The 24,641-nt window shown below is 40.7% G+C and overlaps 1 protein-coding gene across 4 annotated transcripts in view; it reads left to right on the top strand.

Moving 5' to 3' along the window:
• The first annotated feature begins 2,122 nt into the window (after positions 1 to 2,122).
• BACH1 (BTB domain and CNC homolog 1) overlaps positions 2,123 to 24,641 on the top strand; it is a 40,482-nt gene continuing 17,963 nt past the window's right edge. For 2 of the 4 annotated variants that reach the window (XM_039858031.1, XM_039858035.1), the window contains exons 1-2: positions 2,123 to 2,231; positions 23,839 to 24,132. In XM_039858031.1, coding sequence (XP_039713965.1) covers positions 23,899 to 24,132 — 234 coding nt within the window. In that variant the 5' untranslated portion in view covers positions 2,123 to 2,231; positions 23,839 to 23,898. Of the gene's footprint in view, positions 2,232 to 8,107; positions 9,567 to 21,066; positions 21,167 to 23,838; positions 24,133 to 24,641 lie in introns of those variants that run through there. The other 2 variants (XM_039858033.1, XM_039858034.1) reach the window with 2 other exon arrangements.

Consider the following 24,641-nt stretch of genomic DNA (forward strand, 5'->3'; position numbering starts at 1 on the left):
GTTCTTCTTACAAAAGACTTAAAAAGACCTCTACACACTCCCTTCCACGCCTGGGATAAAAGTCCAAACTCTTGGCACAGTGCATGAAGCCCTTTCCATTCTGACTTGGTTTTATTTCATTCTGTAGTTTCATTTTTCCTCCTGGCCCTACGACACACCATAAGTTCTAACTCAGTACTTTTAAAGTGTGGTTTCAAGACCACCCGCATCACTATTAAAAGTGCAGTTCCTTGAGTTCCACTCAGCCTATGAAATCAGAATCTTTAAGAGTCTGCATTTTAACAAGTGCCTCAGTCTTATACACACTAAAGTCTGAGTCATTCCTACCTACCTTGATGTTCTCAACACCTTGGTATATGTTGTAAGACTTTTCAAATAACAAAACATACCAGAGTATATGTCACCATTTCCAAGCTAGAAAGTATGACCACCATATTCCTTCCAAATAGCAGGGTCTGGTCTTCCTCTAGAAGAAACAGCAAAGGTGTGAGAGAACATAGAATATAATTCCACTGGCTGAGGGTGGAAGAGCGAAGCCTCAAAAACTCTCATATGTGCATAAGAACCCATCTTTTCATGGTCTATGCCCAACTGTTCTTCTTTTTCACTAAATATTTGCACCCCACCAGGAACTCAGGCAGTATGGAATGCCATCTGCCTTTTACCTTTGGACTTGCAGACTCCTGGACCCTGCCCTTAAAGATTCTGATTTCCTAGGATGAGTGCTCTTTCTTCTCTGGTCTGCTGGACTCATTCTTTCCACAGAAGATCTAATGCAAATATTACCTCCTGCCCTGATTCTAGGCATAGTGAATCACTACCGCTTCCTCGCACTCCTGTAAAATTTCACTTGTCATTTTCTCACATATTTTGGATCTAACTCAAATGTCCCTCAGTCCCATACCCTGTGAGTATGAATGCAGTCACATTCATGACAATACCTGACTGTATCAGCTTGGTAGCCTTTTTTGTTGTTGTTGTTCTGGGAGCTCCAGCGCTATTTTCCTGTGTACAAGAATGGGTCTACACACGCTAGTGCTACTGCTGTTCCGCCACCAATTTCTCTCTCCCCTCTTGTCTCTCATCTCTCCCCCTCCCCGTGAACTCAAAAGCCAACGGCAGAATCCCTTCACACAAATCATCCGGACTCCAGTCCTGTTGGCTGGCATGGTGGTCTCCGTGTGTTCACATCTCCCTCCATATGGATAAGCATAAGCTTTGCCACGTGCGCATCTCTTTTCACAGAGACAGGGCTTTGAAGTCCAGAGGTGCTAAGTGGCTTGGGAACTGGATAAATACCAGAATAAGCACCAGAGGATGAAAGCCCGACTACGGCTTGAGTTGAGACGGCTGACACCGCTGGGCGCTGAACCTGACTCCAAGTTTCCTGGCAGCCACAGTATAAAGGGAACACCTGTTAGCCAACGCCGTTGTTTTCTTTGTTAGACAGAAGTAGGGCTGCCAGATGCTTTCTACAAAATCCTGGACGCACTTGATGCATTCCTATCAGCAAGCTAAAATACCTCCCGAACCTGGGCGCCCAGCTACACCCATGGAGCTTCCAGAAGCAACCCCTGAAGGGTCCTGGGGAGGGACGTGGGGCGGGTGCCCGTCCTCCTTCCAGATGGTCGCCGGCACCCTGGGCTCTCAGTGGCTTTGCTGGATGTGCGTGTCCTAGAACCACTTGGGGCGAGGAGGCAGTCAGCCTTTTCCTTTCCGCCCTTAGTAGGGAAGAAGGTGGTCCTCGGGTGGCTTGAACGTTCAGGCAGCAGGCTGTGATCCCAAGGGGGCGCCAGTCGAGGACCGCATCACTGCCTCGTCGGGTGCCCGTGCGGTGTCTCCCCGCGACCCTCAGCCTGGGTTTCAATCACCAGGATTCCCGCGGGAGCCCGCTGGCGGACTGGATCCTCTCGAGCTCCGGGGCGGAGCCTCCAGTGGGGGCGGGGTTTCGGCGCCCCTGCGAGGGAGGGGCGGGGCCCCGAGAGGAGGGCTCACGGGGCGGGGCCTCGAGGGGGCGGAGCGGGCCCTGGAGAGGGGCGTGACCAAGAGAGGCGGGCGGGGTCTCGGCGCCGGGAGGCGGCCCGGGCCGCGGCGGCGGAGCGGAGGGGCGGGGAGCCGAGGGGCGGGGGGCGGCCGGCCGCGGGGAGGCAGTGAGTCACCTGACCGCTGCCCGCGCCGCCCGCCGGGCTTGCTAGCTGCCGTCAGTCGGGCCGCGCGGCGCCTCGGCTCTGGTGAGTAGTTCGGCCATCCAGCCCGCCCTTCCCCGGGAGGGTCGGGGCGGCGGCGCGCGGTCTGTGCTGCAGGTCTTTGGGGGGCGGCCTGCAGGTTGCTCTGGGGTGGGCGGTGAGGCGGACCCGGGGCGGCTGCTTTCTGGGCAGGGGGCGCTTAGCGGGGCCTGCGGGGGGCGGCTACGGCGCCCTTTCCTAGAAGGCGCCGCGTCCTCCGGAAGGGGCGACTCGCCTGCTGGCCCGGGGTGCGCGGTCAGTTGTTTACGGGCCCGCGCTGTACTTTACCTCCGGGCGGGGCGGGGGGCGGGGATGTGCCGGCGGGCGCGCGGTCTGGGGCGCCGGCTCACCCAGCCCCCGCCTCTCGGTCACCCGGGTCCGAGCCTGGCTCCCCCCCGCCCCCCCGGCCCGCGCGGCGCGCCCGGCTGTGACACATCAGCACCGCCCGCGCGGCCGGGCCCCGGCTCGGTATTGTCCTCCTGCCCCCTCCCGCCTCCCTCCCTCCCTCCGCAGCGGCGGCGGCCACCGAGCTGTTCGCCTCCGGTCCTCCCAGCTTCGCTGTGTGTCGCGTGTAATCAGTCACGTAAGAACGGCCGAGTTCGTGGCCGGATTAACAAGACCACCTTGCGGGGCTGGGTTTAGCCCAGAGCGGTTTGGAGGACCGGAGCGCCCAGGGCTCCCTTTGTTGGAGTTTTGCCCACACGTTGTAATTAAGACTCCCACAATATGGTGAGAGACACCAGCTCGGTGCTGGTCTCGTGTAACACGAGTGCCACTGCTTTCTCATTCTTGCACGGCAGTTTCATGTCATTGAGTAGAATCTTGGGGAGTGCTTTTGTGCTTCAGCCTTCTGCGTTTAACTTGGGCTGATTCAAGGTATAGTGTAGTAGTAACTGTGAAAACGCGTGTGGGAAAAACAAGCTACAATGCTTGGTTGAAGGAACAAAGGCTGTTTTGGAGGGATGCTTATCTTTTTGGAGCATTATATCAGTACTGGGACAGTTACCCATGGAGGATGTCAGTACTAGGAGCTTATTCGCATATTTTAACACTCGTTACATCCCAGAGGGTATGCATTTAAGACAATTCAGAAAAATAAAGGGTGGAAAGAGAGGGCGTGTTAGTGACTGAGCACTTGAGCGCTTCACACGGTCAAGAGGAGAAATGGGAAGAGGTCCGCCTCTTCCTGGTCTTGGGTCATGGTGCAAGGGCTGGGCTGGGCTTGAAGACACTTGCCACTTCTGCCTTTGGGTTAAAGAAGCCTGGGGGGGGGAGGGGGAGACACTCGTGGTGAGTCATCTTGAAGTAGCATGGTCTTGGTTTAGTGATTGCTTTGCGTTGTGTAGTATTTAACCAATGGCTGTGTCCAGTGGTAGTTTATCATGGTTCAATGTGTTGGTTGGATAACAAGGTAGATTGACTCCTTAAAAAAGTTGGGTTGCTGAGTCATTTGTCCCAGCCTGAGAGGTAATTAGAAACAGCTGGTGTGGATACTGTCATCACATGCCTCCACTATAAAAGGCCAAGGAGCACTCAAGAGGGGTTGCTTCAGAGGGCTGAAAGGGATCCAGCTGGGGTTGTCTGTTTTGATCCAGGTAATCCGTTGGTGAAGTGCACAATCACTCTTAGGAAGTGGCCAAGTAGAGCTGAGGTGGTGTTTAAACACAGAGCAGCCTCGTGACCTACTGCCTGAGAATGAATTTGTGCTGGAGGGAGCTAAAACTGAGGAAGAAATTTATAGCTAGTGGTAGGTAACCTAATAGTATTTTAACAAAAATATTTCTCATACGTACATAGTTTTTTGTTTCCCTTTTGTGGTTTTGTTGTTGTGTGGCTTATGCATCTCACAAAGTGAACTTAATTTGTTCTTCATAAAGATTTCTTTAGGAGAACACAGAAGGAGACTTCCCCTTGGTTTTTAGCACATATACTAGTAGTTTCTGGTGGCAGAGGCAATGGTATGGATAGTGTGAATGGGATTAACAGGTCTCATTGTGTAGAGTATAGAAAGAGCTGTCTAATGAAAAGCAAACGTTTTCCTGTCTCAATCTCTTAGTTACGGTGCTAGTGTCTTTACATCTTAGATTGTTACTTCTTGCTTTAAAAATGACCCAGGCTTACCAATTCCCAGAGCTTACAACATTCAGGAATGAGGAATGTGGAGGAGGGAATCCGGCCCTTACCTGTGGTTAAAAGATTACTTCTTACTGATGGTTTATTTAAAACATTTGTCTTTGAAAAAATGGTTAATTTTATTGCTTTGGGACTAGAGGAGACTAGAAATCATGATTTTAAAAAAAGTATTAGGATCTCTAAGCTGGGCTGCAAAATTATTCATTTGGAAAAACATGAAAACTTTGATTTTTAAAATTTTACTTTTCTCTAAAATAAGAAAGACATTAACTTCAAGATACAGATTAATAGTAGTACATGCATATTATATAATGTGGGTGCATGCCCCCCTTTTCTGTTGGAGAACATAAAGAGTTTTTTAATCATTGCCAATAACATTCTTTCAATGACTGGAATACTTAAAAAAACTTACTTCCTCTTAAGACCTATCATTCTTTCAAAATGTTCTTAATATTCATTTAATTTTTATTTCGTATTTAGTTCTGTCCTTTTTATACTATAAAGTTTAGAAGCTTGAGTGTAAATATTTATTACATTGTTGATGTCAGGGAAAGGAAATACAGACAATACAGAGTTGCCCATTATATTTGATACCATGTATTTGAAATAGGAAAGAAGCCAGGTGGTTGGTTTGCTTAATGCATATGCTCTGGAGTGTAATATGTGAAAGGATCCGATGAGAATACCTGACAATTATCTACACATTGGAGAGTAATTTTTATATAACAGATTCTTTAAAATGACTCTGTACTGTTACTCCTTGAAGTCTGCATTTTTTGGGCCAAGTGTACACCCTCTTTATCAAGGATTAATAAGAACACATTTAGCAAATCATTTGAGAAGTGACATTTCCCCCTGTAGGAGAATGTACTACTTTATTTATAAAAGCAACCTTCTAGACATATTGGGAGATGTTTACCATTCAGTTCAGTCTCCTAGTCCAAATGTCTACACTCCTGGACTCTGAGAAGTGATGCTCAGAATAAAGATTGTGAAGCCCTTTTAAATGACCGCTTGTCAGAATTTCTCTTCACAATGCTTATCTCTCCAAGACTTATGTTTTAGGAATCATCTCCTCCTTGTAATTTTCTGACTAATGTTCTGTTAATGGGAAAATTGCTTTAATCCTCAAACTTGCATTTCCTGAGGGTTCTGCTAAATGGAGGCTATATTTTCTGTGGTGGATTGGATGATTTATGAAACTATTTTCTCTTAAAAAATATGCCAAGTAAGGTAATCTACTGGAGCCCAAGATATGGATAATTTGAGCACTATTTGCCCAAATCCAGGACCCTTGGAGAGAGAGAATATTTCAGGACTACAGATGAAATACATACTTACACCACAGTGGAAGCTGGACTCCTAGGTTACTCAGATCATAGCATTAACAGAACTGAAGTTACGAGTTTGACTGTCAATTGACAGAGATACTTTAAGTGAAGTGGTTAAAAGTGAGAGATCTGGAGCCAGACGGTCTAAGGTCAAGTTCTGGCTCCGTTACTAACCTGCTGTGAAGCCTTGGACAAGTTACTTGACTTGTCCAAGTAACTTGTGCCTGTTTCTCATCTGTAAAATGGGGATGATGATAATAGAATCTATACCATAGAGATTGTTTACAGATTAAGTCATTAATATGTGTTAAGTGGTTAGAGCATCAATACATGCTAGGTGTTATTATCTGTTGTTTAAAATCGGGGAAGTGCTTGGTTGCACAGCCACCTTTTGGCAGCCTCCTTGGGCTGAATTGCAGCCATTGATCAGAAGGATGGAGAAGAGCATGTGGGTGTCCAGCAGGTAGCTGCCACCAGAAAGGCAGCTCAAGTGAACATTCTGATGATAAATCAGTAGTAGCACCTCAGACACCCAACTTTGAGGGCCAGGTGGCGTTAACAGTCATAGCAAAATGCTCTAGAGGCAGTCATTACCAGTTAGTTGGAACTGACTTTTGAAGAAATCAAAATGCTTTCCACCTGCATCTAGTCTCTTCTCCCTGTTATACTTGAGGACGTCATGGTCTGGCAAATTGAGTAACTTGCCCACTCCCTCCCTGTTTATTAACATCAGGACATAACTTGTTTCTCGATTCTCATTTCTGAAGAGCTTCTTGGGAACATTTGAAGTGTGAGTTTACCTGCCAATTATTTCTGAGTATTTTTTTTCCTTTAAATGACATGCCTGTGCTAACAGAGAAAAATTATCCATGATAGGCAGTGGATATGTTTATCATATGATTTCTTGCACCTGTTAATAATTGAGAAAGGTTGTATCAAACATGGTGACTGTCCTTTCTACTGGAATGTAAGTTTCTTGGTGACGAAAGGATGTATCTTCTGTCTGTCTTCCATGGAACATTGAATGTGCCTCAGCTGTGCATGTTCGGTAAACTGTCGGTTGCTGCACTGGTGGTATAATAAAGGATTCATTTTAGTTCTGTGGTTTCGAAACTTGGAAATTTTTAAAGGGAAGGAGAGAACATTGTGTTGTATCTGTTAAGCTGTGTTAAATATGTACTGGGTTGAAACTGTTGATTATTTAGAATTCTGCTTTCTGTTTTCATCATTGGTGTAAGTATTGAGGAAGCAGCTGGATTTAAATCTTTAGTTCATCTCCTTAGAAAGAAAATTTGTCTCATGACTTTGAATTGAGCAAAGTATAATTTGGATTGTCTAGGTGTGAAACCTCTTACGCATCTAATAATTTTCCTTTAATATCATCGTTCCTCTAGAACATCCTTTGTTTTATACAGGGTCAGGGACAGTTTAGAGAATATTAATAGGATAATAAAAATTGCCCCTAAGCAACAAAGACATAGTGGTTGCCAGTACCTTGGTGGTTAATGATCGTTGCGGGATCACAGTGGGCATGCGGTGAAGTTAGCAGGCTGCTGGTTCCTCTCTCAGTGCTGGCACAGTTTAGAAAATGTTACCTTAATGCAGCTGAAATTGTGTGTAAATTATGTTCTTTTAAAAATTCAAATTATTTTCTTAATGCCTTAGGAAACTCGTTATTCAAAAGGATATTTTTGTAATAAAATATTCACAGCTATCTGGTAAAGTTATCTTCACCTTTTTTTTTTTTTCATTTATTAGATTAGATCAGAGTTATAGTTGACAGCTGCACACCATTCCCCATCCCCTATTAAAGTGGAATTACACTAAAAAGTGGTCTGTGTAGAGGGGTCGTTTTTTCAGTTCCTTTTTAGCTTGGACATTGGCAGTATCTCACCTCCAAGATTATTGATTATAGTAAGAGAGATGTCTTGTACCCCTCTCCTGCCTTTTTCCCCCGCTGATTTCTTCTTTTTACTTGTCTGCTTCCAGGATTCCCAGTGGGGATTTTTTTTTTTCTTTTGGCTTAAGGAGTTGAATGAACTCTTCTGTCTCTGTTGAAATGGGGAGACTCATCCACTCCACTGTCTGTTTACTGTTATCTTCATATCCTTATTCTTTATTCAGTGCCTTATTCCTCCTCTAAAGAATGCCAGCATCTTCCGGAAGTCAGCAAAATCAATGAAGGGAGTTACTCATCCATCAGAGAATTTGTTATAAAATATGTGGCTATAAAAGATTTATTAGTCTTTTAATAAATTTATTAGGTTGTAATTATTAGGTTGTCATTCTGTGGTAAGTGGTTTTTGGTAAGATCAGTAATTTCATTAGTGTGTATCTTGCCCTTAAGTCTTATTTTTAAAAATGTAACGTGGCTATCCAAGCTTGGCCCAAGACACTTTTAATTTTCAAGGTATCTAATATCTCTTTATTTACTCTTTTTTGAGAAGTATTTCGAGCATGGCTCAGGGTTCTCCTCTAGATAGAATTTATCACTTAAATTAGAAGAAAAAAACCATTGGCCCTTTTAATCATTTTTTCCACATTAGTCAAAGACTTTTGAAGTAGAAAATCGCCCAACCGAATAAGGTTACATACCTTCATTCCTGCCTGTCAACCAGAGAAATCAAAGGAAATGCCAGATAGGGATGAGTCTCTAGCTGTCAACTTTGCCTACTTAATTGGCTCTTTGTGGTAAAGGACTGTTACAAGTACTATTAAAATTCTAGATATATTTACATTGTAGAAAATGTGTTTGCCTCTAAGGGCATGCCTGTTGTCATTGGCCTAGTTTATTGTTCGTTCTGGACCCCGGGGGTGGAGGAAGCTAGGGTACCTCTTCCTTTCTGGAGCAGGTTGGCAGCAGAGGAGCCCAGGTACTGGCAACATCTCTGCCATTGCTCCTCAGACTCCGTGTGGTATGTCCTCCCCCTCTTGAGTTGACTTTAAGCAGCTCTTTAATCCCTGAAAAGTAAAGAATAAGTGTGTTTTTAAGTTTCAAAGCATTTTAGTCTCTTACTGTGCCTGCTGCCCCTCTCCCCAAACTTACACACAAACACAGATTTAACTTTTGGTGTGTGTAGAGAGTTGGGTTGCTAACTTCAACATTCTTGGTATGCTTACATCTTTGGTATTAGGTTTACGTTTGATTTATGAAACAAATATTTATCCCTTCATACGCCAGGAACTTTTGTAGATATTGGCAATACTGAGCTTTTCAGAAATTACAGTCTCGCAGACAAGCAAACCATTGCTATAGCTTGTGTTAATTGCTATACTAGCAAGATTGTCAAGTGTGCCTTGGAACCATAGAATATGAGAAGCCTAAATTTTGGGAAATCAGGAAAGCATTAGGCATATCAGTGATAAATGAGTAGTTTAGTGGGGGGAGCAGCTTGTTTTGACTGCTCTTTTGAGAGGCTTAGCAATAAAGAAGAGTAGAGAAAGATAGATTTTAGTAGGGGGAGTTTGGGTTTGCAGGTTGTGTGTCTGTGTATGTATACATTTAAAAATACGGTCATTGGGAAAAGGTTGAAGATTTAGGACATGTCTTTTTTTGCCTTAATGGTTGCAGGATGGCTGCCACTTATTCAAGTGTCATAAGTAAATAGGACTCAGTCTCTTGGAAGAAGACAATTTTTTTCTGGGATATCTCTTTATCAGGGATAAAAACCTCTTTCCCCACTGCCTCAAGTGGATGCCATCTCTGTCATCTCCTCTCTATTCATGAGCCAACACTGCACAAAGGCCCATGTCTAAATCAGCCAATGTCACGGGAAATGGGACCACTGCGATTGGCTTAAATGGATCGTGTTTCATCTTGAGTTGGAACTGGAGCTGCTTCCCTAGAAACGTGTGGCCTCCGACAGGGAGTAGATCTGTGAGTACAGTCAAGGTTCGGTTAGAAAATGAGGGGATGAAGGCACTGGGCAGTCGCTGCGTCATCTTTGCCTGCCGCTTCTGCCACCAGTCTGCACAGACACAAACTTCTGAGTAGAAAAAGAGAATGCAGTTGTCTTTGGAATTTTTTGGTGATTTCTTTCCCCTTTTATCTCATTATATTTACTATTATACCAAGTATTACTTTCACAATCAGATCAATCAAATAAATGTTTTATTTAAAAATTATTTAAAAATTGAGAACGCCATTCTAATCCCCTGAAATACATATAGAAGAAATATATTTCTTTCAGTCTTCTAAACAGTGCTCAAGTTCTTTGTCCTTCTCTTTAACACTTTCAGGGAAAAGAGAATATATCATTATATCTTGTGGCTTCTGATTGTATATATACCAGAGAACTGCTCTCTTTTAATCTGCCGGGCGTGCCCACCTGTTATATCTGTGACTCCTACTGACTGACAAGGCTGGCCTGGCTCCAACAGAGTGGTCGTTTCTTTGCCTGGATGGGCGGGCATTCTTTGGAACCCAAACTCTTATATCAGGGAAAGAAATGGAAATATCATTTCCTCTCTACACACACCCCACTCCTAGTAGGAAAAGCTGTCCTGTGGTTAGCTTCTTTGCCATTCTTTTCAGATTTCAAGAATAATGCCACTTTAAGTTTATACATTGTTCTTGTAGCACTCCTAAACTTTTAGAGCACTTTGATATGTTCAGAGCACTTTCATGTGTCATTCTTGTTCCTTTTTCTAAATCTCAGGTTTTGGTGCTTTGTGTGCTATATGAAAGGCAAACAAATGATGTAAATACATAAACACTTTGTTGTACATTTACAAAATAGAAATTCATTGCTAATGGATTTTATACTATTTGATAATAACTATAAGGCTATGATAGAGTGGGCTTCTGAAATGGTATTACGTTTTTGTATAGAATTTAGAAAAGTTAGAATACTGCCAAAATAATTTTGTCTCAAATAAAAAAAAACAATATCTTTTACCCACTCGGTTGTTCCTCAGATAATATTTAAACAGAAATATTTCAGCTTTTTCTTTCTACAGGCCTCAAATGATTACTTATTTGACTTAATCTTATAATTATTATATTTTGGAAAGTAGCTATTGAGGGCTTAGGTGGAAAGCCTACAGCTTGGAAATCCCCATTTTAGAGATGGTAACTTGACTCCCAAGTTAACATAAATAATAAGAAATTGATTTAAACATTTTAGTTTTAGCTGTGTACATTGAGATACTACTGTATGTAGCACTATGGGAGCTGCCAGGGATTAGTGGATTAGGTTATTTTTAAATAAATCATTTTAATTTAATACCTCTACTTAAAAAGTTTCAAATCTGTGATTCAGGCAATGTTTTAATTTAATTATTCCACTGAAACCGCTGCTTTATTTAATGAAAATTGTTGCTTAAGATTATTTTTACTCTTCATCTTATAGTTTTTTTTTGACTCAAATTTATAATGAGTTGGAACAAGATGGTGTTTAAGGAATGGTTAGAAATTTGAAGGGCACGTTTTTGGTTATTGTTTTGTCTTGCTTTTTTTTCAGTTACTTTGCATACTATGTGTGTTAACTCTTAGACCTACAGAGGTTACTCTGACCTTGATCTTATTTTAGGGCTTTCACTTACTCTAGGCACATAATTAGATTATGGTTATAATTATTACAGTTTGAAAACAAAACATGAAGAATCTTTAATATTTCAATTTGAATATAGGAGATGGACACTTAATACTTTGTATTGAAAGTAACCTTTAGCGAATATCTCCTAGCAGTCCTAGAATTTTCCATGTATGGTATAGCTATTGACTTTAAGGTCAGCATAGTTTAGTGTCAGATTCCTTTTAGTGATATGTGAAATTTTTAAAATATAATCTAAGAAGTATTAATAAGAAATTAACCAAATATTGAGTAATAAATATTTGCTATTCCTTTAATGCCCTTTTAATCTGTTTACCATTGTTCTCATCACACACAGTGTACTTCTATTACTTATTGTTCTACCTCTCTTCACTTTTACCTTCCCCTGCCCCGCCCCCTCCGCCCCCCTAAACACACACATGTACCCACGCCACTTAGGTCATGTGGTATAAATTGAAATGTAATATTTGGACCTGGGGGCCAGAAGAGCTTTTCAACCTTTAAGTTACTGACCCTCTCAAGGACTTCAGTTTCTTCATCCATAACAGAAGTGGGGGAAGTGGGTCATCCTGGAAGAATGTGCTCTTTTAATTAGAAATCTTTAGCCCTGTGAAATCAGCAGTTATCTTGAGCAGATTTGTACAGTTTTATATTTTCTTTTTACCTCGTTGAGATCTTTTATTAGGCTTACCAAATTTTTATATTTAAAGGTTCAGGAATCTCTTCATTTTGTAACTTAATTCTTGGGTTAGTAAAACCTTTTAAAATGCAGTTTTCTTTTGGTCACTTGCATCGTAATGGCAATAATAATAATGATGATTAAGTATTAGCAATCCTGTGCCAAGCACTGTGCTATGAAATGCACCAAACCGTTCAGTCCTTACAGTCAAGGTTGATGTCGTTTTCCTTATGGGGAATCTGACGAGTGTCGTACAGAAGGTCACACAGTTGTTAGTTTCCACAGTCTTCATTATAGCTGAGTACGCCTGTTCTTTTCAGTATTATCCTGTCAAGTAGTGTTACAACAACCTAAAACTGATTTTCTTTTGCATTTCATAATTCTGTGTATTAGTTTAGCCCGTTATCCTTTTCAAAGGGTTTTGTGAAACCAGTAGGGCAAGAGCTGCCCACTGAAGGCTCACGAACGCACCCTGCCTGGTCCACACGGCTAGACCTGACCTGACGGTCTTCCCCATTCTCTTCCTTTAACAGGGTTCTTTTTTCCCACATCAGATCATTTTATTTTAGATTTCTGTGCAATTTAATTTTGTTCTTTTGTGATTACTGTGAAGATAGCAGTGGAGGGTACTATGTTTCAGAGTTGCCCATGAATTTTGTACATAGTGACATTCCTCCACTGATGACTGGAGGAATTATCCATGATTAAGGGGGAAAAGTAATGGACATGTTTTGGGAGGCTTCAAGACAAGCGAAATAAATGTGAACTGCAATTTTAATGAAAGCGAATTTTTGTTTATAGTTATTGTCTATTTTAACATTTTTCTGATTATAAAGTAATATGTGTTTATGGTTTAATAATTTAAATGCAGAAACAAAGATTACCTAGATGTAAACATTGTTAATATTTTGATATGCCTCCTAACTAGAGGTGAAGGAGCCAAGGTTTCTGGACATGTTAAATGTGAGATGCCTTTTAGAAATACGTGTAGTAATTCGAGTATGCAGTTGGATGCATGAATATGAAGTTCAGACAATAGTCACAATTAGACCAGATGTAAATATGAGAGTGTACAGCAGGTCTGCGAGCGATCATGTGCTTGCTGTGGATCTGGGCGAGTTCAGAGGAGAAATCTAAAGATTAAGGAAGATTTCCAGTGTTTAGAGGTTTGGAAGAGGTGGAGGATCCACCAAAGAAAATTGATAAGTAGCTGCCAGTAAGATGGGAAATCAGAGGTTTATAGTATCCTGGAAGCCAAGTGAAGAAAGGATTTCAGGGAAGGAATGGTTGACCTGCTGAGTGTTGCCGGGATGCTGTATGGGAAGACTGAAAATTGGCGTTTTTGACCACATGGAGGTCACTGGTCGTCACAAAGTGGTTTTCATGGAGTGGAGGGGAGAAAGCCTGATTTGGGTGGGCTCAAATGAAATTGGGAAGAGATGGCATGACTATACATGGCTTTTGTTGGGAGTTCAATAAAGGAGAGCAGAGAATTGCACTTTAGATAGGAGGGTGGAGGGAGGGTCAAGCAATTTTAAGAGAAGAGCCATTGCAGTAAGTTTTGTGCGATAATGGGAATGCTGTGTAATTTTTTTCCCTCATTTTTTTCTTGAGACTTTGCAGAAGTTTGTCCATTTTATTGATCTTCTCTAAGAATCAGCTTGTGGTTTAATTCATCAGTTCTACCAAAAGCAAAGGCAAAAAACTTCATTACTAAGGTGCTTTTTTTTTTTTTTTTTTGGTGGAAGAACAACAGATTTCATCAGGTTCTATAAGACAGAGAACCAGTGCTCTAGTGATTTGGCAGTTCAGCAGCTCGTTTCTTCAGAAGATACCCTTAAATTTTTAAAGAATCTGTTTGAATTGATATCACTGTCAATATAAAATATTAAGTAGTGTGTATAACATTGTTCTCAAACAAGAAGAAATCTTACTGTATTTTTCCTACCCTCCCCATTTCCTAATTTTGTCAAAATCTAAGATTTTAGTTAAAGGTTGATTTTTCTCTTTATCAAAATTTTTTCTATTTATAGAATCTTCAAAAAGTTGCATTAAGAGTCAACTAAATTATCAACAATTTAGACTTAACTGAGTTTTACTTTTTTTGTTTACTATCCATTTAAACATCTTTTTAGTTAAAGTAATACATGTTCTTGGTTTAAAAAAAATAGGGATATTTATCATAAAGCAACCTTATTTGTTACATCCCATCCCACCTCTAATTCTGTTTTATGGTTAATACTTATCTTTATCCATTTCTGCTATTTATCTTTTTGGTAGTTACCTCTGTGTTTCTAAGATGTTTATACCTCAGTTTATTTATGAATGTAAGACATCTGTTGATTTACTGTTACCATGGATGTTGATTTTGTTTACTTCTACCATCTCCCAACCTACATTTATAATCATTTTATTTCTGTTCTTGGTTACCTCTGCACCTCCAATTTTTTAAAAATTTGGTCTCATTAATCTAAGTATCTTTTCACTCTGCATGAGTCATATAGAAATACTACCTTTCCTTTCAGTTATCTCTGATTCCATCTTTCAGCCTGTCAGTTTTATTTTGTCAGGTTTAATAATATTTACATTTCATTCTATAACTGTAATTAAGTCTTACATTATTTGTCTGTTCTCAAAACCAGTGAACAGTGTTCATGTTGTAATATCTGTGCAGTATCGGGCACTGGAAAGCTAAGTAAGTGTGAATCATTCTTCTCTCCCTACGGTTTTACTTTTGCCCTGTGCCACTCAAAAAACCTTTCTAGCGACAAATTCAAATAAGAGCTAACAATTACTGAGTACTCATTACATGCCAGGCTCTGTTCTGAGAACACCAAGTACATTATTTAATTTGGTCCTCCCAACAAGAAGTGCTATCCTTGTCCCTACTTTTCAAAAAAAATAAATCAATAAATAAATCGTCAGAGAGATGGAAGATATAAACTAACTTACTCAACTGGTCAACTGGCAGGGGTCATCAAGGTATCAAAGGCTATTCTGTGCTATCCACACAGTGATCTCTAGAGCAGCTAGCTAACTGCTGTGTTTGTGAGGTTTGCTATAGTCTTTCAGTCCTTAGGTGTGCTCCCTGGTAGCCACTCTCTGTCTTTATCTCCAGCCCCTAACTGTGTGATCTTAGGTCTTCAGGGGCAAATACTCAGAAAGTGGCTTAGGAATGAGGGTAGCCTCGGAGGAGGCTGGGTGAGTTTTGGAATTTCACTCTTGGGGGGAACTTTTGGGAATTTTCACTCCTTGCTTTTTTTTTCCCCTCTGAGTTTCTTGTGGGAGCCCTACGTTAACTGGGTAGTAACCACTGCACCTTCTTTTCTGCCCATCAGTTGCGCATCTTCAAAAAATCTAGTTTCAGCACTTCCTTATAAGGGAATGAGGCAAGGATGCCTCTCTCGCCACTTTCACTATTCAGTCATTGCCAAAAGGGAAACAAGAAATACATGTCAAGATGAGAAAGGTGTAAAACTCACTATTTGCAAATGACATAATTGTGCCCAAAGAAAATGCTGAGGAGTCTATAAAACAACTATCAGAACTAACGAGTGAGTTAAGGCTGCAGAATTCAAGGTTCATATTTAAAAAATCAATTTAATGTTTACATAATAGCAGCAGAAAACCAGAAAATGAGGTTTAACAAACAAGTTAGTTTATAGTAACTATAAAAAAAGACCTAAACATAAAATACTTAGGAATAAGCTAAACAAAAGATATGCAAAACCTCTTTACTAAAAATATCAGAATAATCCTGAGAGAAATTAAAGAAGACCTGCGTGGGGAGATATGCTATGTTCATGCATCTAGGGACTCAATTTGTTAGATGTTGGTTCTCCCCAGATTCTTACAGTAGATTCATTGCAATCCTAATCAAAATTCTACCAGCTCCCAGGGTTGGGGAGCACGGCATAGGGAATGCAGTTCGCTTTAATGTATTGACTAGGTGGAGAGCCAGAGGAGAGAAAGAACAATTAGGGGGATCATTTTATAAACCATATAAATGTCTAATCTATGTACTGTATACTTGAAACTAATAAAATAAAATAAAAATTCTACTGGCTCTTACAACTCAGGAATAAGAAGAAAACAGCCCAGTTAAAAATGAGTAGAAGAATCGAACAGACATTTCACAACAGAAGATCTATAAATGGCCAATGGCATATATAAAGATGCTTAACATCATTAGCCATCAGGAAACAAATTAAAACCACAGTGAGAAATCACCGTGCATTTGTTAGGGAAGCCAAAGATTAAAAATACCAAGGGTTGGTGAAAATGTGGAACAACTGAAATTGTCTACACTGTTGATAACAATGTAAAATGTACAGTTGCTTTGGAAAACTGTTTAGCATTTTCCGAGTAGTTAAACATAAATCTACCACATCACTTAGCTCTTCTACACCTTATTTACCCAATGGAAATGAAGTATATGTCCATGCAGATGGTCACTGAAGCTTTATTACAGTAATCTTGAACTGGAAACAATGCAATTGCCCATCTTTATTACAATAGTCCGTCAACAGTTAAATGGATAAACAAATGGTGCTATATCCATATAATGGATATTATTCAGCAATAAAAAAAAACCAAACTACTGATGTACACAATATGATTCTCATTAAGCTGAGTGAAAGAAACCAAAATCAAGAGTACAATGTGTAATTTCATTTATATTAAAATCATGGAAAACGCATGTTAATCTAAAGTGACAAGGCAGATTATTGGTTATCTGGAGGGAGGGGATCAGGGAAGGAGAGACCTCAAGGGACATGTGGAATTTTGAGGAATGACAGAAATTTCTATATCTTGATTGTGGTGGTGGTTTTATGCACAGATTACAAGTGTCAAAACTCACTGAACTGTACACTGTAAATAGTGCAGTTTGTTCTATATAATCATACCTCAAAGTTGATAGATAAAATAGTGACCGACAAATACATGATAAAAATGTGTTCCGTAAATTAGTTTTATTTATACGGGACAATTCTAGTAGCTCATTTTCATAACAGTCATATTTCACTGAGATATGACAATCCTTTTAAGGATCAAGTAAGTAGCTGCCACTTGTGTTAAGCAAATAAAAGACTTCAGTATTTCCTAAGTTCTTTGTAGTAAGAAAGTATAATAGTGGAATTAGTTTTTCTTGTTTTGGTTATGGAGTTTGGATTGCCTATGTTCCTTCTATTTCCTTCCAAGCTATTTAAACTTATTACCAAAAATTATCAAAGTTGGATTTGTTGACTTGGAAAGTAAAACATTTACCTTTTGTTTCTGACCTGTTAGTAGGTAAATCTGTAAACATCTTCAAACTTCTCGAACCATTCAGACTGCTCCCCTCTAAGTATAACTTCAGCTTTATAATCTCAGAAATGGAATTATGCCAAGTAAATATAACAAAGCTCTATGATTAAATATGTACATTTTAAATTAGGGAAAATAAATGGGAAAAAAAATCCTAACTTTCTCTATGCATGTAACCTCACCTAATTAATAATCATGAGCTGCAAAAATTGCCTCCATTTTAAAAACAGTAGGGCATGTGTAGTTAGTTTTAACATGGATTGCCAGTGTCTTTGTAAAAGTCCTTCACAGCATTGTCATTGTTGGTGCTGCTGTAAGCTTTTCTGTTACTTAATTCAAACTTTTGTTTTTCATTTGCATTCAGCTTTTTTTGATATATTCATCTTTGTACCTTGTCCACAGTCATACTTATGATTTTTTCATAAGGCTGAGAGAAATGGATTTAGAAAATGGGATGATCAGATATGGTGTTTAAACAAGTGTAATATTTAAGATCTGCAAAAGGTTAAAGAAAATAGAAAACATTGGTCACTGAGTTCTTTTTCCTGGCTCTTTCTAGAAGTTGAGTCAGGTCTTGGAATGTTGGGGAGAAATTCTTCAATGAAATTCTTTCCTATGGGCATCTCCACCTTAAATTAAAAAAAAAAATATATATATATGTGTGTGTGTGTGTGTGTATATATTTATATATTTTTTTATATATATATTTTAATAAAGGCCCTTAAAGGAGAGACAAAGCGCTGAAGGTGTACACACATGATCCTGTTGGGTCTTTGCCATTCACTTGAAAACAAGATAACAGTCACCTAATTTCCAAAGAGCACTGGCAGCCTGGATATCGCCAGCGTATTGTAACAGTATCTGGCTTAGGGGATTTTGAAATTTAGGAGAGAGCCAAGGAGGATGGCATAGTAAGAGAAACTTGCCCGTCGTCTGAACCATTGGAGACCCTGCCCTGAAACCGAATGAGGCAAAATTAATTGACAGGGCACCGGAGGGGGTTGGCAGGCAGAAGCTGTAAGGTGGAAAGAGTAAAAATCCAAATGGCTGCTCAGAAGGAGGGGAAGGCAGATTCTAAGGACTTGACCAGGCTGCAGATGAAGGGCACTGCTTTTTGTAAAGGCCAAAGACAGTTACATATTGCACCATTTCTGTTATCCAAGGTCACTAATCACTTATGCCCCATCCCCCGCCCCCCGCCGTAAACCCTGGGGAAAAGAACTATTTGGGGAATCATTGTTCTCTTTAATCGAATATTATGGTTAAGTGGGAATTGATCAGAAAGTAGTTTTTATTTGAAGACTTACTGCAACTATCTTTAGAAATGTCCATGTTCCTGTGCAAATTGATTATAACCATCATTGTCTCTCTCACTGTGAGGTGTCGTTTTTACTTTGAACATCTCTAGTTTTGTTATTCTTGAATGTAGAGACTGTTATTTGTGTTTTCACGGCACCTCCTCTGTTGCTTGGCACGGATATCACTTGTCGCAAGAACATTTGTCATTGTTCGGTGACCGTCAAACATGTTTGGATGATAGTCTTTCTTTTAAATGAATCTTTGGTGTTAGATGATTTCGTGTGCCCTTCTACACTGAGAATTAAAAAACAACAAAATCCGATGAGACTTGAGGTCAGTAAGATCCTAGCTTTTTGGACATGTGGAATTTCATCCCCAGACACGACATCGTCTGAATTTCTGCTATGAAGCGCCGCAGACCTGGCTGCATGATCAGATATATACCTTAGATTTTTACAAATTTGTTTTAAAGTAAATTATCCTTAAATTCATTAACATGATAAAGCCACAGATTCTCGTTTCATTTTCTTTATGATTTTGAAGGCAAAAACATCAAGTGGTAATGTATTAAAACTTAAATTGTGTATGTTGACCAGAAAGCACAAGTTATTTCCAAATCGAGGTGCAGGAAGCTTTAAAATGCATGTTCACCCTTTATCAGCATTACTGAGTGAGTCAGCAATTTGCTAAGGTCAGCAAACCTTTATTTTGAATTTTAGCAATAGTGTATATTTCCAAGAACATAGAAAAATTCAGGTATAACATAGGAATCTAAATTTGATGTTAATCAATTAACAGGATTTTAGATCCGGAAGGTTCCTTGGAGATGTTAAATCTTTTTAGGTTTGAGAAATGTTGGAAAATGACAGATGTTAGAAGGATGTGTGTCATACCTAACTTAGTCATTACTGGGTACAAATGGGTTATTGACCACTTGGATGGTTTGCAGAATTAGGAAAATTGATTTTCAGATGAACTTTCTGTAGTGCCCCATGCCATTGAGGCCAGGGTCGAAGTGGCTTCATTCGTTCGTCATTTGTAGTATCTGTGCCCGTAGTGGCTAAGCTTTGCTCTTTGGTCATTTGTCTTGCGGGTATATTTTGAGCTCCCAGAGGGATGAGCTAGGACTCCCATTCACTCCTCAGGGCTCTTGCAGAGCTGTCCAGGAACTTTTCTCCAAGAGCTTGCCTCGGTGGCATTATTGTTCCCATATGTATTAGAATAGCTAGCTGACTGTGCTGTGTTTGGAAGAAAATGTAGATGATCTAGGTTTTGGATTTGTACTAAAAATGGCCAAGTCATTCGTTCAGAAGCAAGTACCTGCAATGGACCAGATACTTTGTTATATGCTTGAGGGCAGAAAATAAGTTAGGCGATAAGGTTTTGACATTTAATTTGAGACCTAAAAGGTCAGGAGTTAGACAGCTGAAGAGCAGGAGAAGTCCAGGGAGTGGACACAGCATGTGTAAAGGCCCAGAGGTCGGAAGGATTTTGGTGTCTGTGGGGCAGGAAGGTATGATGGCGAGGCTGGAAAATAGCACGAGAGGGGAGACAAAGTCTTGAGGTAAAGCTGGTTTAATAGAAAACCTGGACACACAGATCTGGAGGACATGCTAAGAATTTAGAATTGATCATAAGGATTTTGGAAGAGATCATAAAATTTAGGCAAAGGAGAAACCACTTTAACATGGGAGAATCAATTAGAGGGGATCAAGAGGGCTTAAGGGAAATGAAACTTTGTTGTTATTAGTAGCAGCTGATATTTATCTGTGTGCTATGGGCTAGATAATATGCTAAGCCCTTTACCCTCACTGTCTCATGTGAACCTCACATGAGGATGCTGTTGTAATCCCAATTCCCAGCAAAGGCAGGAAGGATCAGCAGCTTGTCCAGGCTCATGCAGTTAGTAAGTGTCAGAGCTGGGGTTTGAACCCAGGCAGTGTATGATTCTAGACCAGTGCTGTTAGCCACTTGGCTTGTGCTTTCAGTGGGTGAGGTGATGGTCTATTAGTGGTTCTTGAAATTGAGTGGATCACACTGGAAATTTTTTTTTTTAATAGAACAGTAGAAATTGGAGTACTTTGTACTAGAACAGATAAAACATTGACATGTGAAAGTTTGTTTCACTTTTTATTTTATATAACTGTATCGTACATAGGCGAGATTTTATTTTATTTTATATAACTATATCGTACATGGGTAAGCCATTGCAAAAAGTAAACGTTTATCTCTGCAAGAGCCAGTGGTATCTTGGACTAGAATTGTGACAGTGCGTGTGGACAGAACTGGGTTTCAGTGCGAAGAGGCAGAGGCACCAGGGATCGATCAGAGATTGGATAGAGGCTCCGAATGTGGGGCGCTTTCTTGGATGAGTCTCTGGTTTCCGCTGGGAGCAGGATCAGTCATGGGGTGCCTGTGCTCAGCCTTTTTTTAGAGGGATCCTCCTGGTGGCTCTCATACTACCTGATTCTCTAGCTTCTCTCAGCTGCGGCCGATGTACTTGGGGTTTGCTTATCATCTAAATCTGTATCTTACAGCAAATCTGTAAGCTGCTGTGGACTTAGGAGGTGATTTGTCACCCAGATGGCCTAAACGGGTGGGTCGAGCCAAGAATAAATTCTCTGTCTGGAAATTGAGGTGAGTAGTGAGCCAGCTGGAGGCAGCAGGCGACACAGGCACACGTGGGTGAACAGTGGCTCTAGAGCGAACGTATGGGAATTGTTTTTGCTGTAGTCCCCTTGGAGTCCAAAGAACCTTTAGATTCCAGTGTTGAAGGGTCGGCAGCCCTCTTTCTGAAGTGCAGGTCCAGTTCATTTGTTCCTGGCTATCTGTGAGGCCCTGACCTTACTCTCACGTATGACCTTTGCATGATAACCGGCTCCCCTCATTGCTGCGCTGTCTCCATACTATGCACTCAGCAGATACTAACTGGAAACAGAACATGGTGTCATGGTGTTTGGTACGAATCCTGTCTGACTGGTTTTTTGACGCTTCTTACTGAGCCCCAATTTCCTCATCTGTAAAGTTGGGATGATATAAGAGCACCCGTGTCGTAGGGTTAGTGCGAGGAGTAGGTGAGAACTCAGAATTCAGAGTTCAGTGAGTATTTGTGGTTAGTAGTCGGTATTTTTAGGACAGTTTCTGGAGAGACTGAAACGTTTATGAACAAAGACGGTGGGAAGGAGCCAGCATAGACAGAGAAGCTGTACAGAAGTAAGAGTGAGTGTTGAGAAAAGCATTAGATTTCAGAGAAACAAGGATGGTGTGAGATCAAGAGCAAACATTAGTGGATTGTTTCAAAAAGAGAGGAACCTGTGGAGGTGGTAGGAGGGGCGCGCTCTCTGAGATTGGGTCCCAGTTATGGTGGTCTACTGGGAGAGATGCTTACTGGGGAGGAAGGCGGCGACTTGGAAGGCTGTGGTGAATGAGAGACAGGGACATACCAAATAATTGATAAATAGTGCTGAGACTTGGAGACTGTACTATTAATTTATAATGACACCAGTCTGCATGTTTTGATAGTTTTTCCTGGCTGTGCTGTGTTCAGCAGAATAAGAAGATGTAAAAGTAAGATTAGTGTAGTTTTAAGCGTTTGCAGGGCAGATGCCAGGAAAGAATAAGGAGGTTGGGGACTTGGGAGCAGGGACATAGTAAGGCAAGTGGTCACCTGCCGAGTCCTGCTTGGCTGGTGGTGGTGACAGTCTTAGAGAAAGTGGAGGGCAGTGGTCTGTGGGGTACCCCACACACAAGGTACGTAATTTCTTTGAATGATGGTTCTTCCCTACTATTCTTAACACTAATTCCTTGCATTGATAACTGAAATGTTAAGACCAGTTGTTAAAGGGAATTACCTACTTTTGCTTCTGTTCATACCCTAGAAATTGAGTTAGTTCTAGGACATCATTTTGAAGTTGCCATGATTTCATGTGGCATGCTGAATCGGTAAATGACGGGGCAGAGTTTAACCGTGTGAGAGATTCAGTTTTTATTGACGGATTACGATGAACTTAGCATTTCAGCTCTATTGAACACTTTAAAAATAAACACCCAAATAGAATGGAATTTATGTCTTTCATGTGTTTGTGACTAAAACAGCTTGTCTTTGAGGTGGTATTCACCCATGATATGGGCCTTGTCTGCCTGAAATTTTCAGTAGTCCTTATTTCTCCTTTCATTTTGTTTGGAATATAGTAAATCTGAAAACAGTAACATTTATTTATTCAGTCACTGAAGATTTGAGGACCTTTATGCTTCAGGCAGTGAGTAAGATGTCAGAAGAACAAAAGTAAATGACACAGGCACTATACCTGTGAGCTCGTCAGCTTCCATCAACATGGTCACTGTGTCTAAGTGGGGTGCACTAAGCTTGGAGGTGCTCACATAGGCCATTGAGATCTGGAAGGAAATATTAGAACTTGTCACCTCTTACTTTCAGCCTCTGGTGTTTTAAGACATACGTAGTGCATATCTGAAATATATAGACGAACATGCATATATTAGACTATTGCAAGTAGTGTGTATATGATCAAAAAATGTTTGGAGGCTACCATAGGGTCGTATTTAAAAAAATATACATCTTTGATAACTTTCTCTTAGTTTTAACGTTTTGAGAAAACCAAGAGGTTTTTTTGCGTGATAACCCATGTTCTTAATGATGAAGTAGTTGTACTTGTTGCCTATACTTTGTAAGACTTGTTATAGAAAAAGACTCATTTCTAAGACTCGGCCTGACACATGTCAGTCTTTTCTTATAGAAGTCATTTTCTTCTTTGTGTTGGAGGAAATTTACCTTTCGTAGAACGCGTCCCTTGTTCTGAAGCGCCAAGACCTCCCACCAGCTGTGAGATGTCAGGCTATGGGGCACGGAGAATTGATGGACCACCATGTGCTTGTTCCACTGTTTGGTCCCGTCCCAAACTGTAATCTCCGATGACCGCCCCCCCCAACCCATTAATGTCTTAAAGCAACAGGAATGGGGTGACACCCAGAAATTTCTTGGCCCATGTTTGCTCATTGCAGGTGTTTTCAAGATGAAAAACATCTCACTTTCAGAGAGCCACGTAATCCTTGGTTCAAAAACTTCTTTCCTCCCCTACTCCGAGAACCTTTTTCCTAAAATAGTTAGAAAAACTGATATCGAGACCCGTTTTTAAATGAGGTATGTTGAAGAAAATGCTTCTAAGTTTGCTAACAGTTCTTTCAATTTTTGTTTTAGTGATGAGTGTTTGAATTTATATTTGACACTGTCATTTTAAAAATCATTTTAAACAAGATCTTAAGTAAATGCAATCTCGCATGGTTCTTTGCAGGTTTGATGGCAATTAGAAGCATGCTTTCACTGAACTTCCCAGCACCATTTGTTATGCAGAATGTCTCTGAGTGAGAACGCGGTTTTTGCCTATGAATCTTCTGTGCACAGCACCAATGTGCTGCTCAGCCTCGACGACCAGCGGAAGAAGGACGTGCTGTGCGATGTCACCGTCCTCGTGGAGGGCCAGCCATTCCGCGCCCACCGGTCTGTGCTGGCGGCATGCAGCAGCTACTTCCACTCGAGAATCTTAGACCAGGCTGATGAGGAGCTTAACATTACTCTCCCAGAAGAGGTGAGTGACGAGCACATGCCTCTGGAAATCGCCCTGATTTTAATTTAATTTAACTTGATTAAATCTCTTACAGTTTATTAATTTAAAAATAAAACAGTCTGCTTGTCATTGAGGCTCAGGAGCAGTTCCCAGGTTCTGCAACAACGCATTTCTTTACCTTTTTTCATAAAATTATGACATTTTACATGTAAAATTAATTATTTTGGGTGTTAGTTAAAAGTATTTATTGAGCGGTTAAATAACTTGACCCACTGTTACGACATTTCAAGAGCCGCTCAGAGAGGTCACCCTACCTGCCATTCTCTCCCTTTGGCCTTTTTCCTGTCATGGGAAACTGTGGCTGGGTTTCGCTTGTAAACCATCGGATAGATCATCCACTTTTCTGAGACGTGCCCTCATGGAGAGTCGATGCTCCATAAGTGTTCTCCTCTCCTCTGTCTTTTTTCTTGAGATCGTGTCTGCACATCGGCAGAAAAAAGACAATTTATTTATAGAGCCCCGTTTTTACA

This window comes from Pteropus medius, unplaced genomic scaffold (genome assembly GCF_902729225.1).
Source record: "Pteropus medius unplaced genomic scaffold, Ma_sr-lr_union100, whole genome shotgun sequence".
Lineage (NCBI taxonomy): Eukaryota > Metazoa > Chordata > Mammalia > Chiroptera > Pteropodidae > Pteropus > Pteropus medius.